Consider the following 25244-nt stretch of genomic DNA (forward strand, 5'->3'; position numbering starts at 1 on the left):
TCAAAGACTTGCTGTTGGACTAAATAACAATTTGGAATCTGTAAGGCAATGAATAGCAGCATAACATATGTGAACAAATTCCTTATAATATCATTCAGGGTGTCTTGGGAGATGTGTTTCTATATATGGCAAACTGTCAAGCAGACTCCCTCCACAAAGTGCAAGCTAGCAAATACACACAATGACACAAAACAAAAACATATTAGTCCACAGAAGGGAAAAATGCACTTACAGTTGCTCTACAGAAACAAGTCCCTTAAATGCTTGCCTGTCAATTGATTGGATTTCATTCTTGTATAAATAGCTGAAACAAGAAACAATCAGTAATATTACAAATAGCTGAGACAAGAACAATATTCAGTATACTATATAAAACTAAAAATGTCATATAAAAGAATGTCTTTCTATGGCATAAACAGGTTATATTTGAAGACAAAGAAACATAAATCTTAATCTGATCAAAGTAGCTCATCAATTCTACCCGTGAATGCATACTCACCACATCCCTAGATCTTCAAAAGGGATTGTTAAAAAGTGTTAAAGGCTTATCTTTACTTATAATTACTGCCTGGCTATATTTCTCAGCACTCATGTTCATGGGGGCTATATCGCTGAAATGCCTGACAATGTTAGTAATGTTGCATGGTTAGAAGACCACCCCCCATCCATCCGAACAGAGGACCTACCTAAAATGAAACAAAATGCTTCAGGGTAACATTACTCATTCTGTCATAACTCTTACTAAATTATCTCTGTAACTCTCTACAAAGAAATGCAAGTATCAAAGTACAGCTATATTTGTGGGGGGGGGGGGGGGTAGGTAAAAAGAGCTCTATCTGAGGAGGCATATCAGACTCAGCAACAGTCAAACCAGGCAGCCAGTTTGGGCACTATTCAGCTAGAGATATTTTTCCAATGTTTACTTAGTTATTTTTTTAAATTAAGAAACGCAGAAGCAGCATTATGTATTTAAAAATAAATAAATACAATGGTTTGAGTTGTATCTGCTCAAAGCAGCCAGAAATCCCACAAATTTTAAACAGTAAAGAAAATGCAATGGCCATTGAGTATCAGGAGTCCATAATTGGCAATAGCATGAGATACATTTTTTTTTAATTCTTGCAAGCAACTAGAAGTTATGGGAAGTTTCCAGGACTAATGCTGGGGTACTTTACTGTGACTGGCTAGAAACTTTGTGTTTATGTGAAATGGAGATGAAATACATTAATTACTGTGCCTATGTGTGAAATGGATTTGAAATAAAGTAAATTATGTCTACAGTAATGTATTTATTTTAATGTTTATTTTAGCCATGCAGAGATGTATATATTCAACAAAATCTCTATAACTGTTGGGTGCTAGGGATGCCTGTGGATGAAAATGACTGATCCTGCTCTCATTTGCTCATTATTATAGCTTTGCAGGACTAATATGATTTGTGTGAGGCAAGCTGGAATACTTTAGTGTGGTTACTGTCTGTGTGAAACAAGCTTTGAATACATTAATGTGGTTACCATTTTTATCACAATCAGAGGTTTGAGGTGTGCACCATCAAAAAATGGCAAGACCTGCTGATTACAAATAACTGACCCTTTTATCATTTCCTCAGTTTATTTATTTATTGACTGACTGGCTAATTGGCATTTGTTTACCAAGAAAGTCTGGCTGGGTAAAAGCACTCAGCAGATGGACTGGTAGAAATACTCCAGTAAGGACAATATTTAGACAATCACAAACATAATAAACATGTACAATGAATTAACAATATAATTACTTCATGACAGTTGCTATAGGAAATTAAAAGCAATGACTTAGTGGCAAAGACAAACTGAATAATATTGTTGAACAGTCATTAATCTGGCGTTGCCAGATTTGTCTACATTTGTGTGAAGTAAATTGGAATAGTTTTCTGTAGCAAATGTGTTTTGGTGTGAAACAAACTTGAAATGCATTACTGTGGCCATTTTTAAGCAAAATCACCATCTTAAAGTGTACACAGCCAATGCAGTGCCTATGACTGCTGTATATGAGGGGATGTATGTGGCTGTAAATAACTGTTCCAACTAATGTGACAAAGTTAAATAGTCATTAATATGACCTTGCAGCACTTGTGCATAGCTGGGTAAAGCAAGCTGGAGTACTTTTCTCTGGCTATTTTTTAATCACAGTCTGATATCTAAGAGATGCACAATAAATAAAGTACCTGTAAATGATGCGTATACAGGCAGTCTACGGGTAAAAGTGATTTATGCCCTGCTGCATTTTCATCAATGTTAAACAGTCACTATTTTTATATAACAGGAACAGTAGCATACAATATAATGTATTTTCCAAAATCATTATAAGAAAATCATTGTTAAAAGTTAAGGCTAAACAGAGGAACCAGGCAGGGGTGCCATCTTCCCCTTTGTTATTTGCTTTATATTTAAAGCCATTGGCAAATAAAATAAGGGACTCAGAAATTGAAAGATATAATAGGTATGGTAATCAAAAAAAGTTGGCTTTACTTGCAGGCAATATTATTTTGTACCTGATAAAACCAGTAAAGGGCATATCAGTGCTGAGGAACATCTTGAGACAGTTATTTTGGGGATGTAAAATTAATGAAGATGAAACAAAGGGTACAGCTGTAAACTACGTACAAACATGAATTGGTTCAGTAATACCCATATTTATGGGGACACAAAAAAAATTAAGTATTTAGGAGTATGGATTAAAAAGGATTTTGTTATGGGAGATAAGGATATGTGGCAATAGACAAAATAAAGGATAATTCAAAAACTAAGAAACCAGAAGCTCTTGTTAGGGATATGGATAGCAAGATAAAAGCAGTGAAAAAGTTTTTAGTCAGTTTAGTTTTATATACAGATCAGGCATATTTTTATCAAGCAGAGGAGAAGTTGTGAACAGTAATTAATACATTTATTTATTTATTTTTATTTTATTTATTTGCAGTTTTCTTACTGGGGAAATCCATTGGGCCAAAAGAGCCCATTTTCAATGGAGGCCGAGGGAGAGAAGCTCCATGTACAGTTTTACAATACAGAAATCACCAAGGCTTTCACTTAATACAGAGTTTTAAAAAATAACAGAAACAAAGTAACATAGAACAAAAACATTAGTGGAATTTTTCTAAAGCATTCTAAAGAAATATAAAGAATATCAAAGTGGCATTGGATTGGTACAACGGTGAAGTCACCAAGTATACACAGTATAAAAATAGTTGATGTACAGTGACATAGAAAAAAATAGTTAGTGGAATTGCTCTAACAAAGCATTCTAAGGAAATATAAAAATATGAAAGTGACATTGACAAATGTTTGTGGATTGAGCCCCAACAAAGCATTCTAAGAGAAATAAAATAACATAGCCTGTTGGAGAATAAGGCTTGCAGGTACCCAAGTTTTAAGACATAGTAGGGGAAAGAAAAGCAGAAAACAGTAGTGGGGGATCATGTCTTAGATTAAGTTTAGAGAAAAAAAGAAGAGAGATGGAGAGAAGGGGTGAAGTGGAAGCAATCAGGTGGGGTTGAAGGAATTTATCTGGGAAGAGAAGAGGGCAGGGTTGAAGTAGGATATGTTGATCCTTCTAATAGAACAAGGTGGTTTGTGATTACCTGAATTGAAGGGATATTTAACAGCTACACAGTTAATGGTCACATACATAACACAAGCAGAAAGCTATAACTAAAAGTGGAAAGAGATAATGATGAAGTAGGAGGGGATTCAAGAAATAAAGAGAGAGTGCAATTGTGGATGCAGATCCTTAAGGAAAATAATAGGTTCATGGGTGTTTACTAGGCTAATGACCACAAGGGCCTTTTAAGACTAGCTATGCATCCCAAATCTCTGACGAGTTCTGATACCCTTGGGAGATGAACCATTTACAGGTTACCTGTTTGTATCAGAGACACAGGTGCCAAGCCAGGGATGAATTTCTGGTTTCCCATCCAATTGTCCAAGTTGCACTTGAATTGGAATAGGGAGGAACTCTGCTTCACATGGATGGGGAGCCTGTTCCATGGGTGGGGTAGTCTCTGGAATACATACCTATCTCTCCAGCAGGTCCTAGTTACATCACAGGCAAGGTTTAAGTCTTCAGAACGGGTAATTCTGGTACTGTTTGATTTGAGGATATGCAGGAGGTCCATCAGAGTGGCGTCTGACAATGCCCTGTATGCCAGGCATAGATCCCCTCTGAAAAGCCAGTAGGAGACAGAATAAGGGACAGGGCCTTGAGGCAGTCTGCATAGGACATATTACTTATGCTCTGTATTCTTTTAGTGAGGAACCACTGTGGACATTCCAGTTGCTGGATATGCATGGTTAGGTACATACCAAAGCTGGCTTTGTACTCAATGATAGGTGTGATGAATGAAGAACACAGTTTATAAGTTGCGCAACACAGAATGATTTCCTCACCACTGTAGACACGTGATAGTCAAAAGCTAGATTACTATCTATGTGTGCCCCTAAGTCTCTGACTACTGGGTCAACTCTAAGGGGTGTGTTGTCAATATGATAGTTACCAGGGATGGATAACTTCCCATAGAATACTGTTATGCATTTCTTGGCATTTAATCTTAGTCCATGACTCTGACACTAGTTGTCTGTGTTCCTGGAGAACATTTGTGACAGTGTGAGATTAGCAGCCAAACAGAATATTAGAAAACCACAAGATATGGAGAAATTAAAAAAGTGAGAAGCAATATTTTATTCATAAAGTAGCAAAAAGTGTTGTAAGAACTAAGTCAACACAAGAAAGGAGATTTTTGCCAATACGTATGACTGCAATTAGGGGTACAGAGAATTTGCAACAGGGGCCTGGAATTTATTGGAGAAAACTGGCAAAGGAACCAAGGTACTGAGAGCAAATAACTAGGGAGGGAAAGGTAACCGAATGGGAAGAGGTCAAGAAGCTCTTTGGACTGCAGGCTACAGACTGCCTTCCCTATCAAGGATTGATACCAGAGTATAGACAAAGAGAAAAGGATAGGAGAATTCTAAGTGAAGGGAGTTTAGTTGAATCTAGAAGAGAAGCTGCTGTTAAAAAGGGATCATTAGTAGGACAAATAAAATATACTGCACAATATCTATAGGAACTAATGAGAGGAATTTAGAAAAGATTGGGAAGAGAGATTGGGTAAGCAATTCAAAAGGAAACAATGGGAGAACATATGTTTGTTTGTGTCTTTTGGCTTTTCCCGGTTAGGGGTCGCCACAGCGGAACTCCGGTCCGCTAATGATTGGCAGTAGATTTTTACGTACCGACTTGCCAGGCCTGATGCACAACCTTCAACGAAGGTACGCCCATTCATGCATGTCTCCACACAGAAGACGCTCTAGATGAGAATCGAACGGCACAACATCTTGCTGTGAGGCGACAATGCTACCGCAGCACCACCACCGCAGCCATGGGAGAACATATGTATGGCTCGCAAATATGCAAAAGAAAGTCTAGAAGATTTAGGATTTTTGTTTGCAAGTATTTGCATTGGTATTTTTATACCTCAATCAAACTCCACAGAATTTTTCCTCGGGTAAATGCCAAATGTTGGAGGTGTGATGATTAACAAACTGGCAACTTGCTTTGAAATGGCCTTGCCCTTTGCCTCTGTAGCAAAGCTGACTAGCAGGGTGGCACTGCTGTCAGACTGTGTAGGAGTCAGTACCAGTGCTGGCACGGACAGTCTGGTGCAATAAGGATTGTCCTTGGCCTGTCCTGTTTGATCTTGAGTAGTACTTTTGAAAGGAGGGGCAGAGGGGGAAAGGCACGGATTGAGAGGTTTTCCCATGTAAAGGATAGGGCATTCACTTTCCATGCTTGACTGTGGGATTTCTGATGCAAAATTTGCTCAGTTGATGGTTTTGGGGGGAAGTAAAGAGGTTCACCTCTGGTGTCCCCCACCTGTGTACTAGAAGTTTGAATGAATTGGGTTCCAGTTTCCACTCATGTGGGTCCATTAGATTTCTGCTTAAGTCGTCTGCCAGTGAATTTTGTTTGCCTGGCAGGAATTGAGCTTGCAGGTGCACTTGATTGCTCAAGGCTCTGTTCCACAGAGCCAATGCTAACCTGCAGAGTGGGTAGGAATTAGTCGCCCCCCCCCCCCCCCGCTTGTTTATGTACCACATAACTGTGGTGTTGTCTGAATTTATCAAGAGTTGTCCTGGCAGGATAAGGTATTTGCAGGCTGCCAGTGCATTCTGTACAGCCAACATTTCTTTTTGATTGATATGCAGGTGAATTTGTCCTGGGCTCCATTTGCCTTCAATGCATTTGCCTGCCATGTGAGGCCCCCCCATGCATAGTCTGATGCATCTGTTGTCAGGGTTTGGGCAGCGGGGGGTTGAGTGAAAGGGAGTCCCTTGTTGTGGTTGCAAACCTCTGCCCAACAAAGGAACTCTGTCCTTAGGCAAGGAATGATATGAATCACTGTTTCCAGGTCCTAAAAATGTTGACACCAGGACTTTTTGCGTACCATTGAAGTTTCCTCATATGCAGTCTTGTATATGGAATTAGTAGAATGCATGAGGCCATGAACCCTAGGGCTTGCAATATTTTTCTTGCAGATAGCTGGGTTTGGGTGGCCAGTAGTTTGAAGTAAGTTGTCAAATAAACCTGCTTTTCTGGAGTGAGGAATGCCATCTGGGAAGCTGCGTTCAAGCTTGCTCCCAGGAATACAATCTTTTGGCTGGGTACCAGATGTGATTTCTTTTCGTTGATGGCATACCCCAGAGAAGTTCGGAGTCTCTTTACAAACATCAGGTGCTGAAGTAGCAATTCCTGACTGTCCACCTGAATCAGGCAATCGTCCAAGTATGGGTAAATTTGAATATTTCTCTGCCTGCAGTATGCAATGGCTGGAGCCAGGCACTTTGTGAATACCCTGGGAGCAGTAGATAAGCTAAAAGGAAGTGCACAGAACTGTTCTGAAACGTAAATATTTCCTGCAAGATTCCCTTATGGGGATGTGCAGATGAGCTTCTTTTTGTCCTTGGCTAGCATAGGAAGCAGCTGCTGCAGAGTAAGCATTTTGAATTTTGGTACCACCAGGAAGGTGTTGAGAGTTGACAGATCCAGAACAGGGTGCCAAGAGTTCTCTTTTCTGGGTACCAGGAATAGTCTGGAGTAAAAACCCTGTCCCCTTTGCTCTGTTGGAACAGGTTGAATAGCCCTGATACTGAGAAGAGAAAGTACTTGCTTTTGGGCCTCTGCCCACTAGTTTGGGGGGAGGTCTGGCCATCTGCTTGTGGTTGGCAGAGTGGAAGTAGAATCTGTATCCCTGTGATACAATGTTTAAGACCCATCCATCGGTCCTGGGTAATATACTCCCAGTTGTTTGCATGCAGGGTGAGTTTTCCTCCTAGGGGTGCATGTACTTGGGCATGGCTGGGAAGGATGATAGACAAGTCATTGTGAACTTTTTCCATAAGGGGGTGGCTTACCACTCCCTGTTTTTGAGGAGGGAGCACTCCATTGTTTAGATCTGTGCATACCCTGAGACTGTACTCTTTGTGGTCTGTTGCCCCTGGGTTTGGACTGAGAAGGTTTGGGAGGGACTGAAAAGGACCAATTTTTTGAAGGCCAATGCCTACTGAATCTAGGTGGCTGTACATGTAAGAAATCTTTAACAGTTTACATAGATTTAGCTTTTTCCTCCATCATTTTAAGAACTTCTTCTGCTTTTGAGCCAAACAAGCATTCTTGGTTTAATGGAGCATCTAGTAATTTTGCTTTGACATGGTCTGGCAAGATTTGTTCCTTCAGCCAAGCATGCCTTCTCAGAACAGACCCAGTGACAGCAGCCCTGCAAGATGCTTCTAAGGCATCAAAACCACACTGCAAAGTATGTTTTCCAACTTGGTTTGCAGAATGCGTTAACTCTTTTAAGTTTTTATTTTCTGCACAATCAGGAATCAACAACATTTTTTTGTTTAATTAGTTCCATAATATGCTGCTGGTACTTCAACATGTGAAACTGGCAATTTAAAGCCCTGATGACAAGAGTTGCAGCGGTATATACCTTCATACCCCATCTGTCTAGAGCCCTAGAATCCCTGTCCGAAGGGGTAGGGTTTTTGGCTGTAGTAGCCTTAATACCTTTAGGTCCCTGGGAAATGGTCTCTGGGTCTGCAGTGGGATTTTTAAAGAAAAATTTGTGAGAGTCAGGTACTCTGTAGTACCTGTCAGGCTTTCTAGGAGCTGGTGGTAAAGTATCAGGGGTAAGACTGAATTCCATAAAGACATCATCTACAATATCCAGGACAGGGAGTATAGCTAGAGGTCTATGCTGAAGCAAGTCTAAAAATTCCCTCAGTCTCTTTTTGGACTGTGGGTAGTCCTGGCAATCCCAGTGTTCTTAGGGTTTGCAAGGTTTCACCGACAGAAAAGTCCTCTGGGGGGAGAGGCAGAGGTAATTAAATCCTCTGCAATTGAATCCTTATAGGTAGATAAGGGTATGTCCTGTTAATCACAGGGGTCAGAGTCATCAGACTCATGGTCTGTAGAAGCAGAAGGAAAATCAATTATTTGTCTTTTAGAGGGGGGAGGCTGTCTTCCCCTAATTAAAGTAGTAAGGTATTCAGCCATTCTAAGCATTTGCTTCTGTGGCATGGGAGCTTGAGAATGCGCTTTGGTCATCGGTTTCCTAGGCGTAGTGCGAACTTTGGGCTTGAGAAATTCGGTAGTTTTAGTCATTAACAAAGTAGTCAGTTTAATACAAACATCAAAAGGTCTGAATACACCCTCAGAAGCCGGTGTCTGCACAGTGGCTCCGGACCCATCCAAGGTAGAGACATCCGCAGGTTCCATAGTCGAAGAAGCATCTCGCGGCATACCAGACTCCGAATGGGTCTCAGTAGAGGCTTGTGAATCTGTAGAAATGGGCAACAGGGGCTGCAAAAGCACCTCACTGAGTACCGGCAGACTGGCAACTAGCGTAATGGATGCGTTGTTGGCAGTTTTGGACCTGTGCAGTCTGTCTCTGTCTTTATCCTTGCATTTTTTTGGAAGATCGGTAGTCGGATGGCTTATCGAAGCCATTTCGAAATATGAGAGAACAAGAGCGAAAGAATTTAGAGACAAAAATAGCCCAACAACGAATAGTTCGGGCATTGAACAAGGCACAAAACCAACAGCGAGGGACGTCGTGGTCTGGGCCTAAACAGGTGACGCAGTAAGAATGAAAATCTCAGTGAGGTATTTGCTTTCCACAGGCAAGACAATTGTTAACTTTTTATGACATCGGTTAGAGCAAGAAAAAAGGATCCCCAATGGAGTACTTAGCTTTAGAAGACTTCAGATTTGAAATTCGAAAAACGAAAATTTCAGGTTGCGGCCGACCGGCACTTGTGAACTGCTTCTGCTTCGGGCTCCCGCACAGCAAGAAAAGCTAATGTAATGGCGTCGGCTGCATGTTTTATATCTCTGACGACCTGATGTCATGAAAGAGGTGACAGCATCCGATGCAGAAATCCCAAGACTCTGGTATTCGGGCTGACTGAAGGCTACCAGGAGGCAGATAACCCAAGTGTGATGACTGCAACAGTGAAACATGAAGAACATCTATGGTTATGGTAAGATTTTACACAACTATTCTACTTCCTTCTATTCCAATGTTGCAGTATTCATTGGTGTGGAAGAGTACCACAGCTTAGGAAGAGTAATGGGAGGAGGCAGTTAACAACTTATTATCTTTCCAAAATAAAGCTTCTGAGAGTCTTGTGTACCCACCTCCATGTAGTATGTGTGAATTCTGACACAGGTTTAATAGGAGCCTTTGTCTTTGGCCTCATCTGTTCTAAAACCAGTCGCGCACAAAGGTATGCACAAAAGTTCATGTCACTTGTGTGAGGACTGGGGACAGCATAATCATTATTTAATTTTCAGAGGTGTGCACAGAATGTTGTTATAATTTCTGTGGCGACTGAGGGATACTAAGATAATTATTTCTTTAGTTTTCCTCAGAATGAACCTCAGATGTGTGAACATAAGGTAGTTATAATGTCAAAGAATAGTGTGTTGTCCAGAAGCAACAAGATAGAATACATTAATAATAATCATTATGCTTTTTCAATTTCCTCAAACATCATGTGTATATAAAGGGGGTAGAGGTAAGGAGACATGCTGTGTATAAACATCTAACAAGTTGAAATGGGTTATTGTGGCTATTTTCTTTTTATGTTCTTTCCTGTCTGATGGCTGCCTTTTGGAGGCAAGGATAAATGGGAAAACTGTGTATTTGTATGACAGCAGCAACTTGAAATATATGACTGTGGCCATTCATTCTTTCACTTTTATCTTAATCTCAATACTCGAGTGGTACAAAGAAGAACGTATCTTTTTTAAGGCTGGTGGTGGGAGTCACTATTTTCAGACATTATTTATATACTCTTGCGTTCATTAGTCTTCTCAGTTTAATTTGAACTATTTTGATAGCTTTGAACGTTAAGCCTTGGAGACAACATATTTCTTCTTTGAATGAAAAAAAAAAGACTGAGTTTCTTTCCTTAGTCATGATTTTTGGCCAGGCTACCACTGGATCAAAAAGGCTGCAAAGTATCTAAAATTTACTTTACAGCTCCTGCAGCCTGGCAGCCCTCAAACTCCTGGGTTAATTTAGCTATTTCTTAAACATTTATTGCAATGCAGTCTTGGCCAGTTAAGGGAGTGTTGAAAGAATAGAGGAAAAAGGTGAACAGTAAGGAAAAATAAAAATAAAGAAATTTTGATGGTTATGAGAGGTCAAGATGGAGGCAAGGAGACTGGATGAAAACTGGGACAGTATGGGGGTGACATGTCCTCTGACTAATGGTCTTTTCCACCTAAGACTGACCATGCTGAGGAGTCCTTCTCAAAGATTTTAAGGTATGGTGAGTATTCACATATCAATGTTATTTTATTTTTAGAGGAATGCAGGTTCTAGCAAAAGTGAAATAATATGAAGCAGCTTATAGTACTGTGATATTAAAAAAAAGTTTAAGGACAGAACTCCATGCAACACAGTCTTGACAATGTATGCCCTGCTCTGCAATGTTGTTCTTGGCTATAAAGCTAGAGAATGTATAATCTGATCTCAGTTTTATCACAGTATTAATAAGAGCTGTTGTTGTTGTTGTTGTGTCTTTCGGCTTATCCCGGTTAGGGGTTGCCACAGCGGAACTCCGGCCCGCTAATGTTTGGTAGTGGATTTTTACGTGCCGAGTTACCAGCCCTGATGCACAACCTTCAACGAAGGCATGCTGATTCACGCATGCCTCCACACAGAAGACGGTCTAGCTGAGAATCGAACTGGACAATGTCTTGCTGTGAGGTGACAACGCTACCGCAGCACCATACTACCGAAATGGATGTTTCAATTAGCCAGCATTTAGCCACATGAATGTTAACTGTGTGATACACTTGGCAAGAGAAAGTAACTCAATTAACCAACATTAGAAACTGTTTTATCTGTTACTGCCTTCCTTTGAATGAAATGGGATGAAAAATGGGTTAATTTTGTACAGATCGTTCATTATCTTGAGGGAAATGTGAACTGCTGCTGTACAAAGAGAAATTGCAGTGGATTCTTACACCCATTCTGGAAAGAAATGAGACGGGAGTGAATTGATTGAAGAAGAGTTTACAATACCCCTCAAAAGACAAAATAAAATGATTAGACCTCAGGATGATATGGTCATAAACGAATACCAAATAAGACTCTATACATGTCATAGCCTAATGGCTGAGATAACTTATGCATTTATCTGTACATGTTTGCTAACTTGATAAGTGGAATAATCCTTTGCAGACTCTTATAAGTCACGACTTGAGTCACAAGTGGAAGAGCACATGCAATGCATCGCCATTTTTTTCACCAAATTTCCTAGAGAAAATCCATAAAGACCTATGGACATGCAAACACAACCAATGTAGAGGACGTCAGTACCTAATTGCAAATCCTGAATTTGTAAGAAGCAAAGCATAACCATTGAACCACTGACACTATACTGGATAAAAGAAACAGGGCTTTTCAAGGTATAACTTGAAGGACAGAGAAAAAGAAGACTCAAAAGGAGATCAACTCATGGCAATGCACTGTTGACTCAACCATTCTGGGGGGGGTAGGGAGGCAGCTCTGGTCTGCCACTTGGGTAATATCTAGTGGGAGTTCTAGGTGCTACACTTACAGAGTTTGTTTTGGAACAGCATGCCCTGCATTGTGGGATGCATCTGCACAAAGCCAGGGAATGATGTGTACATAGAGCTGTGCATGTATCTCAAGGTCAGGCAACTTCTGCAGTGTTCAAAAGAACTGGCAGTGGGGAATAGAAGCTCCAAGGAGGGAGAGGTCTACCTGACAGGATAACCTGCTCCATACTTCCCAATTCTCGTGTTTTGAAAGTGCTGACCAGCAAGCTCAACCTGAGGAATGAATGGGCTTCAACTCTCACCTCAGGAAGGAGATAGGCATAAACTTCAATCTGTCCCAGGGATGCTGGTGAGCTTCTAAGTGCTCAGTAAAGTTGGGCCAGAAGGGGGGGCGGGTGAGCTAGCTCACTGGGCCTGGTCAGTTCCGTCAGGAGGAACAAACAGGCCAAGCAGGCTTTTCTAGCAGTCACCATTAGATCCAGTCAGAGCAGATGTGAGGAGTATCAAAAAAAGGAACAGAAAACATTTTCTTAGTTATATAATTCAAGAACTAAGCTGAGACTCAACTTAGTAAAAATATACTGTCAACAGTAGCTGAGCTAGAGATTTAGATTCTATCAGTTTATTTAACTGTAACAAGGTTGCATTAAGTAGTATCACTGAAAAGTATTTTAAACCCAACTCAAACAATATTTAAGAAAAACTGAACCATCCTGGATAACAGACAAAAGAAATGGATTCAGACACATTTCCGATTAATCAGATGATAGAATACGATGAGAGAATACTTAAAATGTTTGCAAGTGCTTATTAAACATTACAAAACACCTCACAAAGGACTTTGAGGCAGAATCAGACCTACCTTAGTAGCTAAGGCCATGAATGACAGAAAACAAAAAGGGCAAGAACCCAAACAAGAACCATTACTTAACAACTTCAGAAAACCATCTGGCCATGGCCACAATGGTATGTTCAGAGTAAACATGAAATTTCCTGTCTGAATTATCAACACACTAGAAGAATAATACAGGAAAGTGTGGAGTACATCGGCAAAAAAAAAGATCCTTCTATTAAAAAAGGCAATATCTGCCACCAACTCAATGCAGTTCTTTTGAAAGAAGCAAAGCCAAGGGAAGACTGCATTTCCATTCAAAGAGGCCTAACACTGAACAATTCTAGTAGTCAAGGAGAAGCCATGCTTTGTGAAATGAAGCATGTAAGCCAAGGTTTCCTTGCTATGTCACTGCATCCGCTATTGCTTTTTCTTAAACTGGAATGTGATTCACTACATAGGGACACACAGTATGCCATCACTGTTAGAAAATAAGACTCACTGATATTGATAGACAAAACAGGACATAGAATTTTACTCCACATGGCAATTATATATACTTTTACAAAGCTGGTGTAAGTAACAGAGACATCAAGATGGTACTAAGCACTCAAATTAGAAGTAGATAACTACAGCAACATATACTTTGATTAAGGAACATCATGCCAATGACCTAATTTACCTTACCAAATCCCAACTTATCCTCAATCCTAAGAAAACACAGCTAATGATTATAAATAGCTCTAACAAAAACTCCAATAGCAGTCAATTCACCATCTACTTAACAAACTCTACTCCAATCACTCCAGTGGCACAGACTAAGCCATCTAAAATTTGATAGTCATCTTAACCCAACTATAAAAAGTACATGCCAAATTGGGATCACTCTACTGCATTAAACTGTTTCCCACCAACAATACAAGATACAGCGTTAAACCGTTTCTCACCAACAATACAAGATCCGCCATTGCTCACTCCCAACTTCATTTCACTCTACTCTGTGCATCCCCCATTCTAACTAATTTCAATAAAACTGACCTAAGCAAAATGGAAGCCTGCTACAACAGAATTGCCCGTATTGCTGCAAATCACCCATATAGATCCCATCACTGTACTGCTCTGATCCAGCTCCAGTGGCTTGAACTGCCAAACCTACTAAATTATAACCAACTCTGTTTCTGTCACTCTATCTATTACTTCCCCAATAAGTGTCCTGCCTTCAGAAACCTAGTACAACAGCACTCAGCCACAAGGCCTCTTCAGTCATTAAGCAAACTATTACTACAAGTCTCCAACAGCAATAATAGCTTTGGAGACTCACTATATAGTACAGTGGCTAGAAAATGGAACACCCTCCCTATTAGCATACAAAACACATGCTCTAAAGCCTTCTTTAAAAACCTCTTCAAGCATCATCTGAAGCAAAGCTGGCTGTGCTAACTGCTCCCCAGGCTACAGCAATCACAGAAGGAACATATACTATGCCCATCTTACTTACCCTTACTCTCACTCACATATACTGACTGCATCCAGTTAAATAATTACTACTATTAAACCAAGACATTAACTAGTACTACCACTGTTCTAATTACAAATGGTTACCATGAAATCATGTAATGATTTATATTACTAATGAAGGTTTACTTTCCTCTATTGGGCTGTCTTCATACTACTGCAAAAATAATCTAATGTACTATGTATGCATTGTATTGTGTTTCAAACCACAACTGAATATCATGAAATGTAATTATTCTTATTATTAATGAATGTTTTTTTTAATCCCCCTGTATTGTGCTGTCTTCATACCACTGTAAAAATATGTCTATTTTAAATGTGTATGTGATGCTGTTTAAACACCTATATGTATCTGTAATTGTCTTTCTATATGGAGATTTTCTCCCCGGGCCTCGGCTGAAAAAGCGCCCCTGGCCCAGTCAGACACCCCCCGGTTAACAAATGTAAAAATAAAAATAAAATAAATATTTCTACAAGATTTTATAGTAAGCTAAAAATATCCAGTGTGTTAATCCTTATAATGGTCTAGCACATCACAAATTTAGAAAGTATTAATCCATTTCCATAAAGAAATGTCACAACTCAGACTGAAAGTACTTCCCAACATACAGAGTAAGACTTTGTCCTATCCTGTTTACACAGGTACCACAATGCAAACTTGTTGTCCAATCTATTCAGACATGGATCTAGTTGAAATTGGCTTTTAAAGATTGCAAATCATAACGGATCATCCTAAACTACCTGATGAGATATCATCTCTCCAAAAGTGTTGGTCTATAAAAATCCCAAAATGTGATCTCCATCCATCAAAGGTTGTATCAGTGTTTAAGGAACTGTCTTAGACTTAAGAAAATCCCTCTATTAAAGAGAGGAAAGCACCCACCATGTCAGGGACTGATGGAAGGAATTTGATATCAGAAGATCACAAAGGGTAAGGTGACTGTTATTACTAGCAATGAACATTCCACTGTAGAGCTCTTACTTATATTCCTACTGGTGTAACAGCCTTTGTAAATATGCACTACCCTAAGTCTCACTAAGATGGGTATTTTATGGAACCCCATGATGCCAAAATGCTCGCTCTACTAAAAACATCAGTTCTTGAATACAGTCTCTTTAGCAGGAAAGCACTGTACCACTTGGGAGTTCACAAAAGTCCCATTTGAATGAGATGACTATTCAGTGACTATAGATTGTTTTTGGATTTGGTTTATGAAAAAGACTCAACATTAGCTCCATGACATGAACTTTAAATGATCTAAGGCTATAGAGCCTTCAGTGGAAGCTCAAAGACTTAAGCAAAAAAGTTAACACCCAAAATCTCTGCTCATTGGCTCTAAAATGATCACAGCAGGGCACAGAGTGCACACTGGTAGAGTAGATAACAATCCAAAAGAGAGCAATTGGCACTCTGAAAGTGCTGAGAGCTGAAGAAAAAGTGGTGGAATCTCCTGCATTGAAGATGGACTCTGATGTGTCACTTGATATCTATCGTGTTTATTAACACATATTTAAAAATCTTTATACTACAGGAGTTGGAATATTTTACATGCTTTTAAAAGTAATAACATTCAGAAATTGGCTAAGTTTCCAGTAACACCTTCTTAGATGTCCTTTGCCAGTGCAGCTAGTTTTAGGGGGTAGGAACTGGTCATTGGGAATTTGTTTCCTTAACAGAGACCTTGGCATATCAGGTTCATATCAAGCTTGTAATTTATAATGCCAAACAACAACCAATTGGTGATGAAAAATCCACTTCTGAAATTAAACCAGAAAGCATATCTTCTACTTTGTCATAGAAAACTCGTGTATATTGTTCTACACAGTTAGGAATGGAGTCAAATTTGAGGAACCATTAAGGATGCATTTCATCTGCTGTAATCATTGTCATAACAGGAGTTCCTCTGTGACTTGTACTATAGTGAAGTGCTCAACCTACTTAGGATCTTTACTGATTCACAGACCTTTCAATTTGGTGGAGCAATTTCTGAAAGTTGATGCTGTGCCCATATGAAATCTGCATGCACACAATTGTTAACATTCGTACAGCATGCTGATATGTGATACATAACCTGACCATTTCACAGTTTAGTCTGAGGCCATAAAGATGAGAAGGGAGGGTTTCCTCAGCAAAACACCAGACGCCACCAAGAAGAGTTTGTTCCTTTATATACTGAAGTGTAGCTGCCGGACACTGCAGAACACAAGCTACTGGATTATCAAGAAAAAGTAAAAAACTAAGTATGAAAATGTTAAGAAAATGTGAGTAAGTCAACTGAACTTTTATAACTAAACAGAATAATAACTGTTCCTTCTGTTCATTAAAGACTGGATGCAGAGACTGCCTTGAGCAACACTATGGTTTCCAAAACTATTTGATTTAACTAGAAATTTAAGAGCGGAATTTTTTGTTTCTAAAATCAGAGCCATGACATTTTCCACAAAAACTTTCTATTGAACAAGGTTCACGTTCAGTGAACTTCACTAATTCAGTAAAGTTAATGAAGTAAGCTAATTTCCTGTGGTTTTAGGAAAGAAAATAATTTCCTCAAATTCCAAGAGGTTCATTGAGCCCTATCTATGAGGTCCTACTTTTTCTGCCTAAATAGAATCTTTCTCCTAATGGGTACACCCAGGACCTTCTCCTTTTAAGATAAGCACAGACAAAGCAAGCCCTTCTCTGCACACAGACTTACAAAATCATCATTGGCAGAAGCAATAGTGGTACTAAAATTGCCCTAGGCCCAGAGGCAAAGAACATCAAAGCTTCAAATGTTTCTCCACAGCCTTAAATTACAGGAAACAGACAGGAAAAAAATATTTTCGGTGGTCTGAGACAATACAAAAGTGTAAACAGGATGACAAGAAAAAGGTAGACAGCAGGCCCCAAATCAGTGGTAATCAGATAACCAGTCCTCTTACCAAATACCTACAGGATGTAGGATTCATTTATGAAAAGAAGCGCATATTAACTTTAAAACATCTTATATTTATGCTAAGTAGAGGCAGTAACTAAAATAACCATTTATTTCTACAGAGATGCATGAAATCTAGAAACCACCAGCAAAAGTGATTTGCATTTTTAAGAGAGTAAATGGAGTCAGAATACTTTTATTTTTTTTAAACAAGAAACATCTTCTTATGGCATAGGCAATCATAGATTTATTTAAATGAAAACAAACCATGCTGACATAAGTGCGGTTGCAAACATTATACATCACTTATAATCTATCCACTCACTGTCAGTCAAAAATGACATAACTCATTCAAATCCTGCCGTCTTTTAAATCTTGCTCCTCCTCTGCATGTTATTGTTCTCACAATTTGTGCTCTTACCCTTTTCTAAAGATCCCAGTTCCAGCTGTTTTACCTCTGTAACCATTTTTTAGTAATTACTTTTTTGGCAGCTACCATAATTAGACTCGGCAAGGCAATACTATGTCTAGGTAACTCCGTTTCTGTATCATAGCTCAAAAAAAAAATAATTTGCTTAGTTACACCAATTTTCTCACCCAGTATCTTTGACAGTGCAGTCTGCAGGGAATCTCATTACACTCCCAGAAAATATGTTCCCAGTTACCCGTTTCTTCTCTATCACACTTCTAACATCTGCTGTCTACCTGAGGAAAAATTTCTTTTTAGTATACTTTGGGTATAAAAATACCTATGTAAACACTTGCAAGCAAAGATCCTAAATCTTCTAGACTTTGTTGCATATTTCGGAGACTTAATTACATCCCCGCATTGTTTCTTTGTGAATTGTTTATCAGTCTCTCTTCCCAATCCTTTCTAATTTCTTCTGATTGATTCTTACAGTTACTATGCAATATTTCGTATGCTCTACTAATTATTTATTTTTTAACAGCAGCTTCTGTGCCAGATTCTACTAAAAACTCTGCCAGTGCTGGCTTTTCGCATAGGATCCCCCTATTTTTTCTCTTTGTCTATACTCTGATATCAGTCCTTGCTAGGGAAGGCAATCTCTATCCTGCACCCCAAATACATTCTTGGTCTCTTCCCATTCTATTATCTTTCCCTCTCTTAATTATTTGCTTCCAATACCTTGGTTCTTTTACCAGTTTTCTCCAATAATGTCCAGCCCCCGCTTGCCTATTGTCTGTATCCCTGATTGCAGTCATTCCTATTGGCAGAATCTCTTTTCTCAATTCCCATGTTGGCTTATTTCTTACAATACTTTATGCTACTTTATAAATACAATATTCTGTATGGTTGTTGTTATTTTCCTTAAAGATTTGCATCCAAAATCCCAGTCTCTCCTTGCTTCTTAAGCTTCTCCCTTTTCATCATCCTCCCTTTCCACTTTGAATTATAGCAGTGGTTCCCAACCTTTTTTGATTCTTGGCTCCCTTGTTGAATCCAGGTTTTCCCAAGGCTCCCACCACCCCGTGGCGCTCATAAAGTGTATATTTCAGGGGTTCCCAAAGTGTGCACTGCGGCTCCCTGGAGAGCCACGGCTTCCTCACAGGGGCGCCATGAACTAATAAGCTTAGCTGCTAAACAAACCGCAAACAGTTCGTGGTTTATTTTGCAGTTAAGCTTATTAGTTCGCGGCGAGTGTGAGTGAATGCAGGAATGAATGAAGAAGTGGCTGTGTGTGTATGTGTGAGATCAGGAGAGTGAGAGCGATGTGTGAGTGAATGCAGGTATGAATGAGGAAGTGTGTGTCGGTATGAATGAGGAAGTAGCTGTGTGTGTGTGTGTGTGTGTGTGTGTGTGTGTGTGTGTGTGTGTGTGTGTGTGTGTGTGTGTGTATGTGTATGAATGCAGGTATGAATGAGGTAGTGGCTGTGTGTGTGTGAATGAATGCAGGTATGAATGAGGAAGTGTGTGTGTGTGTGTGTGTGTGTGTGTGTGTGTGTGTGTGTGTGTGTGTGTGTGAGATCGGAAGAGTGAGAGGGATGTGTGAGTGAATGCAGGTATGAATGAGGAACTGTGTGTGTGTGTGTGTGTGTGTGTGTGTGTGTGTGAATGAATGCAGGTATGAATGAGGAAGTGGCTGTGTGTGTGTGTGTGTGTGTGTGTGTGTGTGTGTGTGTGTGTGTGTGTGTGTGTGTGTGTGTGAGATCGGGAGACTGAAAGCAATGTGTGAATGAATGCAGGTATGAATGAGGAAGTGACTGTGTGTGTGTGTATGTGATTCACACCTCTCAACTAAACAGATTTTCGCTGAATGTCCAGATGTTTGCCTCATATTTTTGGTGTGTTCCTCCTAAAATCTGTACTTTTCTGGCAAACAGTTGAGGATTGAAGTAATTAAATAATGACAAACATTTGAGTTTAAGACTCCACATCCTTCAGAGAATTCATGCTGATGCAAAACCTATTATTCTATCAACTTTCTAAGTTTGTAAGAGCATCTGGACAAAGCCTAAAATGATGGGGGGACAAATAGGGACAGATTTTAAATATTGCTCTTACAAACTTAGAAAGTTGATAAAATAACAGGTTGTGCATTAGCATGAATTCTATAAAGGATGTGGAGTCTTAAACTCAAATGTTTGTCATTATTTAATGACTTCAATCCTCAACTATTTGCCAGAAAAGTACAGATTTTAGGAGGAACGCACCAAAAATATGAGGCAAAAATCTGGACATTCAATCTCACACACACACACACACACACACACACACACACACACACACACACACACACACACACACAGTCACTTCCTCATTCATACCTGCATTCACTCACATATCGCGCTCTCTCTCTCTCTCTCTCTCTCTCTCGATCAAACACACACACAGTCACTTCCACATTCATACCTGCATTCACTCACACATCACTCTCACTCTCTCCTGATCAAACACTCACAGTCACTTCCTCATTCATACCTGCATTCACTCACACATCACTCTCACTCTCTCCCCATCAAACACACACACACAGTCACTTCCTTATTCCTACCTGCATTCACTCACACATCGCTCTCACTCTTTCCTGATCAAATACACACACAGTCACTTCCTCATTCAAACCTGCATTCATTCACACATCGCTCTCACTGTCTGCCACACGCACAAGCCACAAACCCACTTACGCATTCATTCATACATTGCTCGCACTCTCCCAATCTCACACCCACATGCCACACACCCCCTTCCGCATTCATTCATACATCCCTCTCACTCTTCTGATCTCACACATACACACACACAGTCACTTCCTCACTCATACCTGCATTCACTCACACATCGATCTAACTATCCCGATCTCACACCCACACACACCCACTTTTTCATTCATTCCTGCATTCACTCACACATCGTTCTCACTCTCCCGATCTCACACACACACACACACACACACACACACACAGAGCCACTTTTTCATTCATTCCTGCATTCACTCACACATCGCTCTCACTCTCCTGATCTCACACCCACACACACCCACTTCTTCATTCATTCCTGCATTCACTCACACATCATTCTCACACACACACACACACACACACACACACACACACACACACACACACACACACACAGCCACTTCTTCATTCATTCCTGCATTCACTCACACATCGCTCTCACTCTCCCGATCTCTCTCTCACACACACACAGACTCTTTTGCTTTTATGCATGCATTCACTCACACACACAGACAGACACACACACTCATACAGGCATTCACTTACCTGCAATCAGCTGCTAAGCTTCGTGGCTCCCCTGTAAGGAAGCTGCGGCTCCCCAGGGCACCGCATAGCACAGTTTGGGAACCTGTGAATTATAGGTTTCTGCTTGTGCTATGTATAGGAGCCTTAACTGTATAGCTATGAAATACCCCTTCAAACTGGGTAATCTAAAACCGCCCTGCTCAACTGGAAGAATCAGCTTATCCCACTTAACTTTTGCCATCTTCCCCTCCCAGATAAAATCCTTTGGCTTTTTATTAATTGCTATCCACAACTTCATTTCTGGTTGATAAAAATACTCCTAACTGTGTATATAACTAAAGGGACTAAAACCATTTTAACTGCTTGTAACTTGCTATCCATATCCATAAAACAGAGCTACCAATTTCTCAGTTTTTATATTATCTTGTGTTTAGTCTCTTCCCACATATCCTTAGCTACCACACCAGAATCCTTTTTAAACCATACTCCTAAGTAATTAATTTTATTGTGTCCCCATAAATATAGTTGTTGCTGAATCAATTTGTGTGTGTACATAATTTACAGCTATTGCCTTTGTTTTAGCTTCATTAATTTTGCATCCTGAAAAGATAAACTGCCTCAAAATGTTCCACCTCACTAAAATGTCTAGCGGGCTAGAAAACATATGAATTATATTTCATAGGAGCATGCGTGTTTAATTGAAAGAAATCTTTGAGATTCACCCAACAACTATCAGGTCATGCACCGATAAATGCTATAATACAAATGTGGAGTAATGCTGTAAAAATTAGACACTGTCCCTTTTCTACCTACTTGTTAAAAAAGATCAGACATCTCAACAGACCAAGAAAAAGAGCAACTGCAGAGTGCTAGAGGGAAAATTAACAGTATTTGAGTAATACACTTAAATTTAAAAAGGGTTATTGTTAAGCAATAATTCTTTATAACAACTCCAGACTGCAAAACACTTTTAGCACAATGACAGACAACTAAAAACACAAAGAACCAAAGTTAGGCAGCCTATGACAAGAAAAAATAACCAGATATCATGTAGAAGTATTAGAGATGTTTTGAAAATTTGATCAAATGTATATAAAGCAGAAAGTGGGAAAACCAAGAAAAGACACAAGGAATATTTAAGGAGCAGGTAACTATGCCAAGTCAGAAAACCTTGAGGCTCAAGAATTAAAAGTTAAGACAGGAAGGGATAGGTGTGACTGTGTGTTGTGGAAGAATTACTGCGGCAGGGCTAGCCACCCAACAGTGTAAACCATGGGTCTAGAAGATGATTGTCACTATTGAAGTGATACCCTGACCCCATGTGAAACAAATGGGAAAAGGGGTTGTGGATGGATGGATGGATGGATGGATGGATGGATGGATGGATGGATGGATGGATGGATGGATGGGACAAAAATGATGATGTATGATAAATCAACAGGAAGGATCCAGATGGTATTCCTGTGGAAATCCATTACTTAGGAGGGTAGAAAGTGGTAAAGATCTGGAAAGTTTTAACATTATTTTAAAACAGAACTGGGGAGCACCAGCATCTTGGAAAGAATCTGTGGTGGCTGTGTTAACCAAAGTGGGTAAAGATCCTTCAGATCCAACTTCAAATAGATCCATTTCAATTGAAAAACATGATTACAACAGAATGGCAAAAAAGCTAAACAAAAAATGGATACATATGGATCAATTTGGTTTTGTGGAGTTGAGAAAAATATTTGACAACTTTAACAGAGCAATGACTATCCAAACAGAAAATATCACAATTATTAGTAAGCCTTGATGCAGAGAAAGCATTTGACAGAGTTAACTGGCATTTTATGAGTGGGACAATGACAGCATTTGCCTTCCCTGATAGAAAAACAGAGTCAATAAGGAGGGTATATGAAGAGTCAGATGCAAGAATTAAGGTGGGAGAGAGGGTTCCTCTTTGATAAGCTGTGTTTGAACAGATGAAAAAGGCTGGGATATCCTCTGTCCTCTTTACTCTCCATTATAGCCTTTACATTTAGAGATACTTGCAAACAAAATACAGGATTCACAAATTCAATGACATAACTGGTATGAAACTCAAGAAAAGTTAGCTTCATTTGCAGATGATGTTATTTTGTACTCAATAAATCCAGAAATGGAATGATTAAGACTGTGGAATATTTTGAGACAGTTAAAGACTTTTGGGAGGATATAAAACAAACTAAGATAAAACAAAGGCTATAGTTCGACACATGACTATTCAGCAGTACCCATACTTATGCGGACATGACAAGATTAAGTATTAAGTGCACAAATTAAAAGGATTATGTTATGACAGGTAAGGATACGTGGACAGAAAAGTACAGTTGTGTACCTACCATAAATGTAGATGTTCGAGTGTATTCACTGTTGCAGTCATTACAATTGGGTTATCCTGCTGGCAGGCTACCCGCAGTCGGTCTGAATTCCAAAGTCTAGGTCTGGCGTCGGTTGCTGTCGCGTCCTCCCTGACACCAGTGTGCCAGGGGTATAAAAGATGCAGCCGACGCCATTTTCTTCAGTTTTTCTTGCCCCAGATGTCAGGTGCCCCTAAAATGGTAGGCTAAATTATGCCAATAAGCATGCATGCACAAAAAACAACTTTTCCTACATCTACAAGCAAATACACCACATAGGTTGAACAGAATAGAGAAGTACAGATAAGTCCCAGCAAAGGTAAAGGGGGATGGTAACCTGGACTGCAACAGTGAATACACTCGAACTTCTACATTTATGGTAGGTACACAACTGTACTATGTTTATTGTGTTTCACTGCTGCAGTCATTACACTTGGGTTGAATCCCAAAGCTGAGGTTGGGCGGCTGGGTCTAAATAGAATTAGGAGTGACTATGAGACCCTGCAGAACTGCAGTGGCAAAGCCTGCTCTGGATTTAGAGTAAAGAGATAAGTGGTAGTGCTTGGTAAAAGTGTGCACTGAACTCCAAGTTGCAGCCTCTAAGACGTCTTTGGTTAGTACTCCTCTGAGGAAGGCTGCTGAAGTTGCTGCTGCTATGGTTGAATGTGGCCTAATGCCCTTAGGCACTGATTTGCCATGCTGTGAATAGCAGAAACGAATGCAGTGGCCTATCCACTTTGAAATAGTCTGCTTTGAGATAGGCTTTCCTTGTGATCCTGCAGCATATGCCACTAGAGGTTGTTCAGTCTTTCTGAAAGCTTTGTTTCTGTCCAAGTAGAAGAGTAGCTGCCTGTGAATGTCCAAAGAATGCAGAATTCTCTCACCCTTATTCTGTGGGTTTGGATAAAAGGTAGGAAAATGAATTGTTTGGTTAAGGGCCACACTGGACACTACCTTAGGCATAAATGTAGGGTTTTTCCGCAGAGAAACCCTGTCAGGGTGGAAAATGATAAAAGGTTCCACAGCCATGAGTGCCTGTAACTCTGAGACTCGTCTAGCAGAGGTCATTCCTAGGAGCAGAGCTGTTTTCCAGGATAAGAATTTTATATCAACTGCAGAGGCTGGTTCAAATGGAGGCAGTGTGAGTTTTTTCAAGACATAGTTGAAGTCCCATGCAGATATTGGTGCTCTCCTTGGAGGTCTTATGTTTTTGGCCCCTCTGAGGTACTGCCTTAGTAATGGATGAGAAAAAATAGGTGATTCTGTATTGTAATGAGCTGAAATAGCACAGGCATGAATTTTAATTGATGAAAAGGAAAGGCCTTTATCAAGCATCTCAGTTAAATATTGAAAAATCTGAGGAATATTTGGAACAATCATGTCAAAACCTTGAGCCTGGTTCCAAGCACATAATCTCTTCCATTTTTCTGCATAAGATTTTCTAGTGCTAGGCCTCCTGGCCTCCAAAATAACATCTGTCACTGCTTTAGAGAGAGGTGTGCCTTGACTGGCTACGTTATCCACCATGCTGCCAGGTTTAAGGTCCTGAGTTGGCTGTGCAGTATTTGACAGTCTTGTTGGGTCAATAAGTCAGGAATTTGAGGTAAAGTCCAAGCTGGGCATTGAGACAAGCTCTTTAGGATTGGATACCAGTGCTGGCGGGGCCAGTCTAGGGCAATCAGTATCATTTTTGGTTTCTCTTGTCTGACCTTGAGGAGTACCTTGGGGAGGAGAGGCAGAGGAGAGAAG

General features: G+C 39.9%; 1 protein-coding gene across 2 annotated transcripts in view; it reads right to left on the reverse strand.

Annotated features, from left to right (window-relative positions):
• Positions 1-25244, reverse strand: part of PXDN (peroxidasin) — a 2220827-nt gene that overhangs the window by 1139831 nt on the left and 1055752 nt on the right. Inside the window, exon 4 of one of the 2 annotated variants that reach the window (XM_044070249.1) lies at positions 233-304. The exons of the other annotated variant lie outside the window; for it this stretch is intronic. Within the exon in view, the coding sequence (XP_043926184.1) occupies positions 233-304 (72 nt within the window). The remainder of the gene's footprint in view (positions 1-232; positions 305-25244) is intronic. 2 annotated transcript variants of the gene reach the window in all.

Source organism: Protopterus annectens, chromosome 1.part0 (genome assembly GCF_019279795.1).
Source record: "Protopterus annectens isolate FY-2018-M chromosome 1.part0, PAN1.0, whole genome shotgun sequence".
NCBI classification, from domain to species: domain Eukaryota; kingdom Metazoa; phylum Chordata; order Ceratodontiformes; family Protopteridae; genus Protopterus; species Protopterus annectens.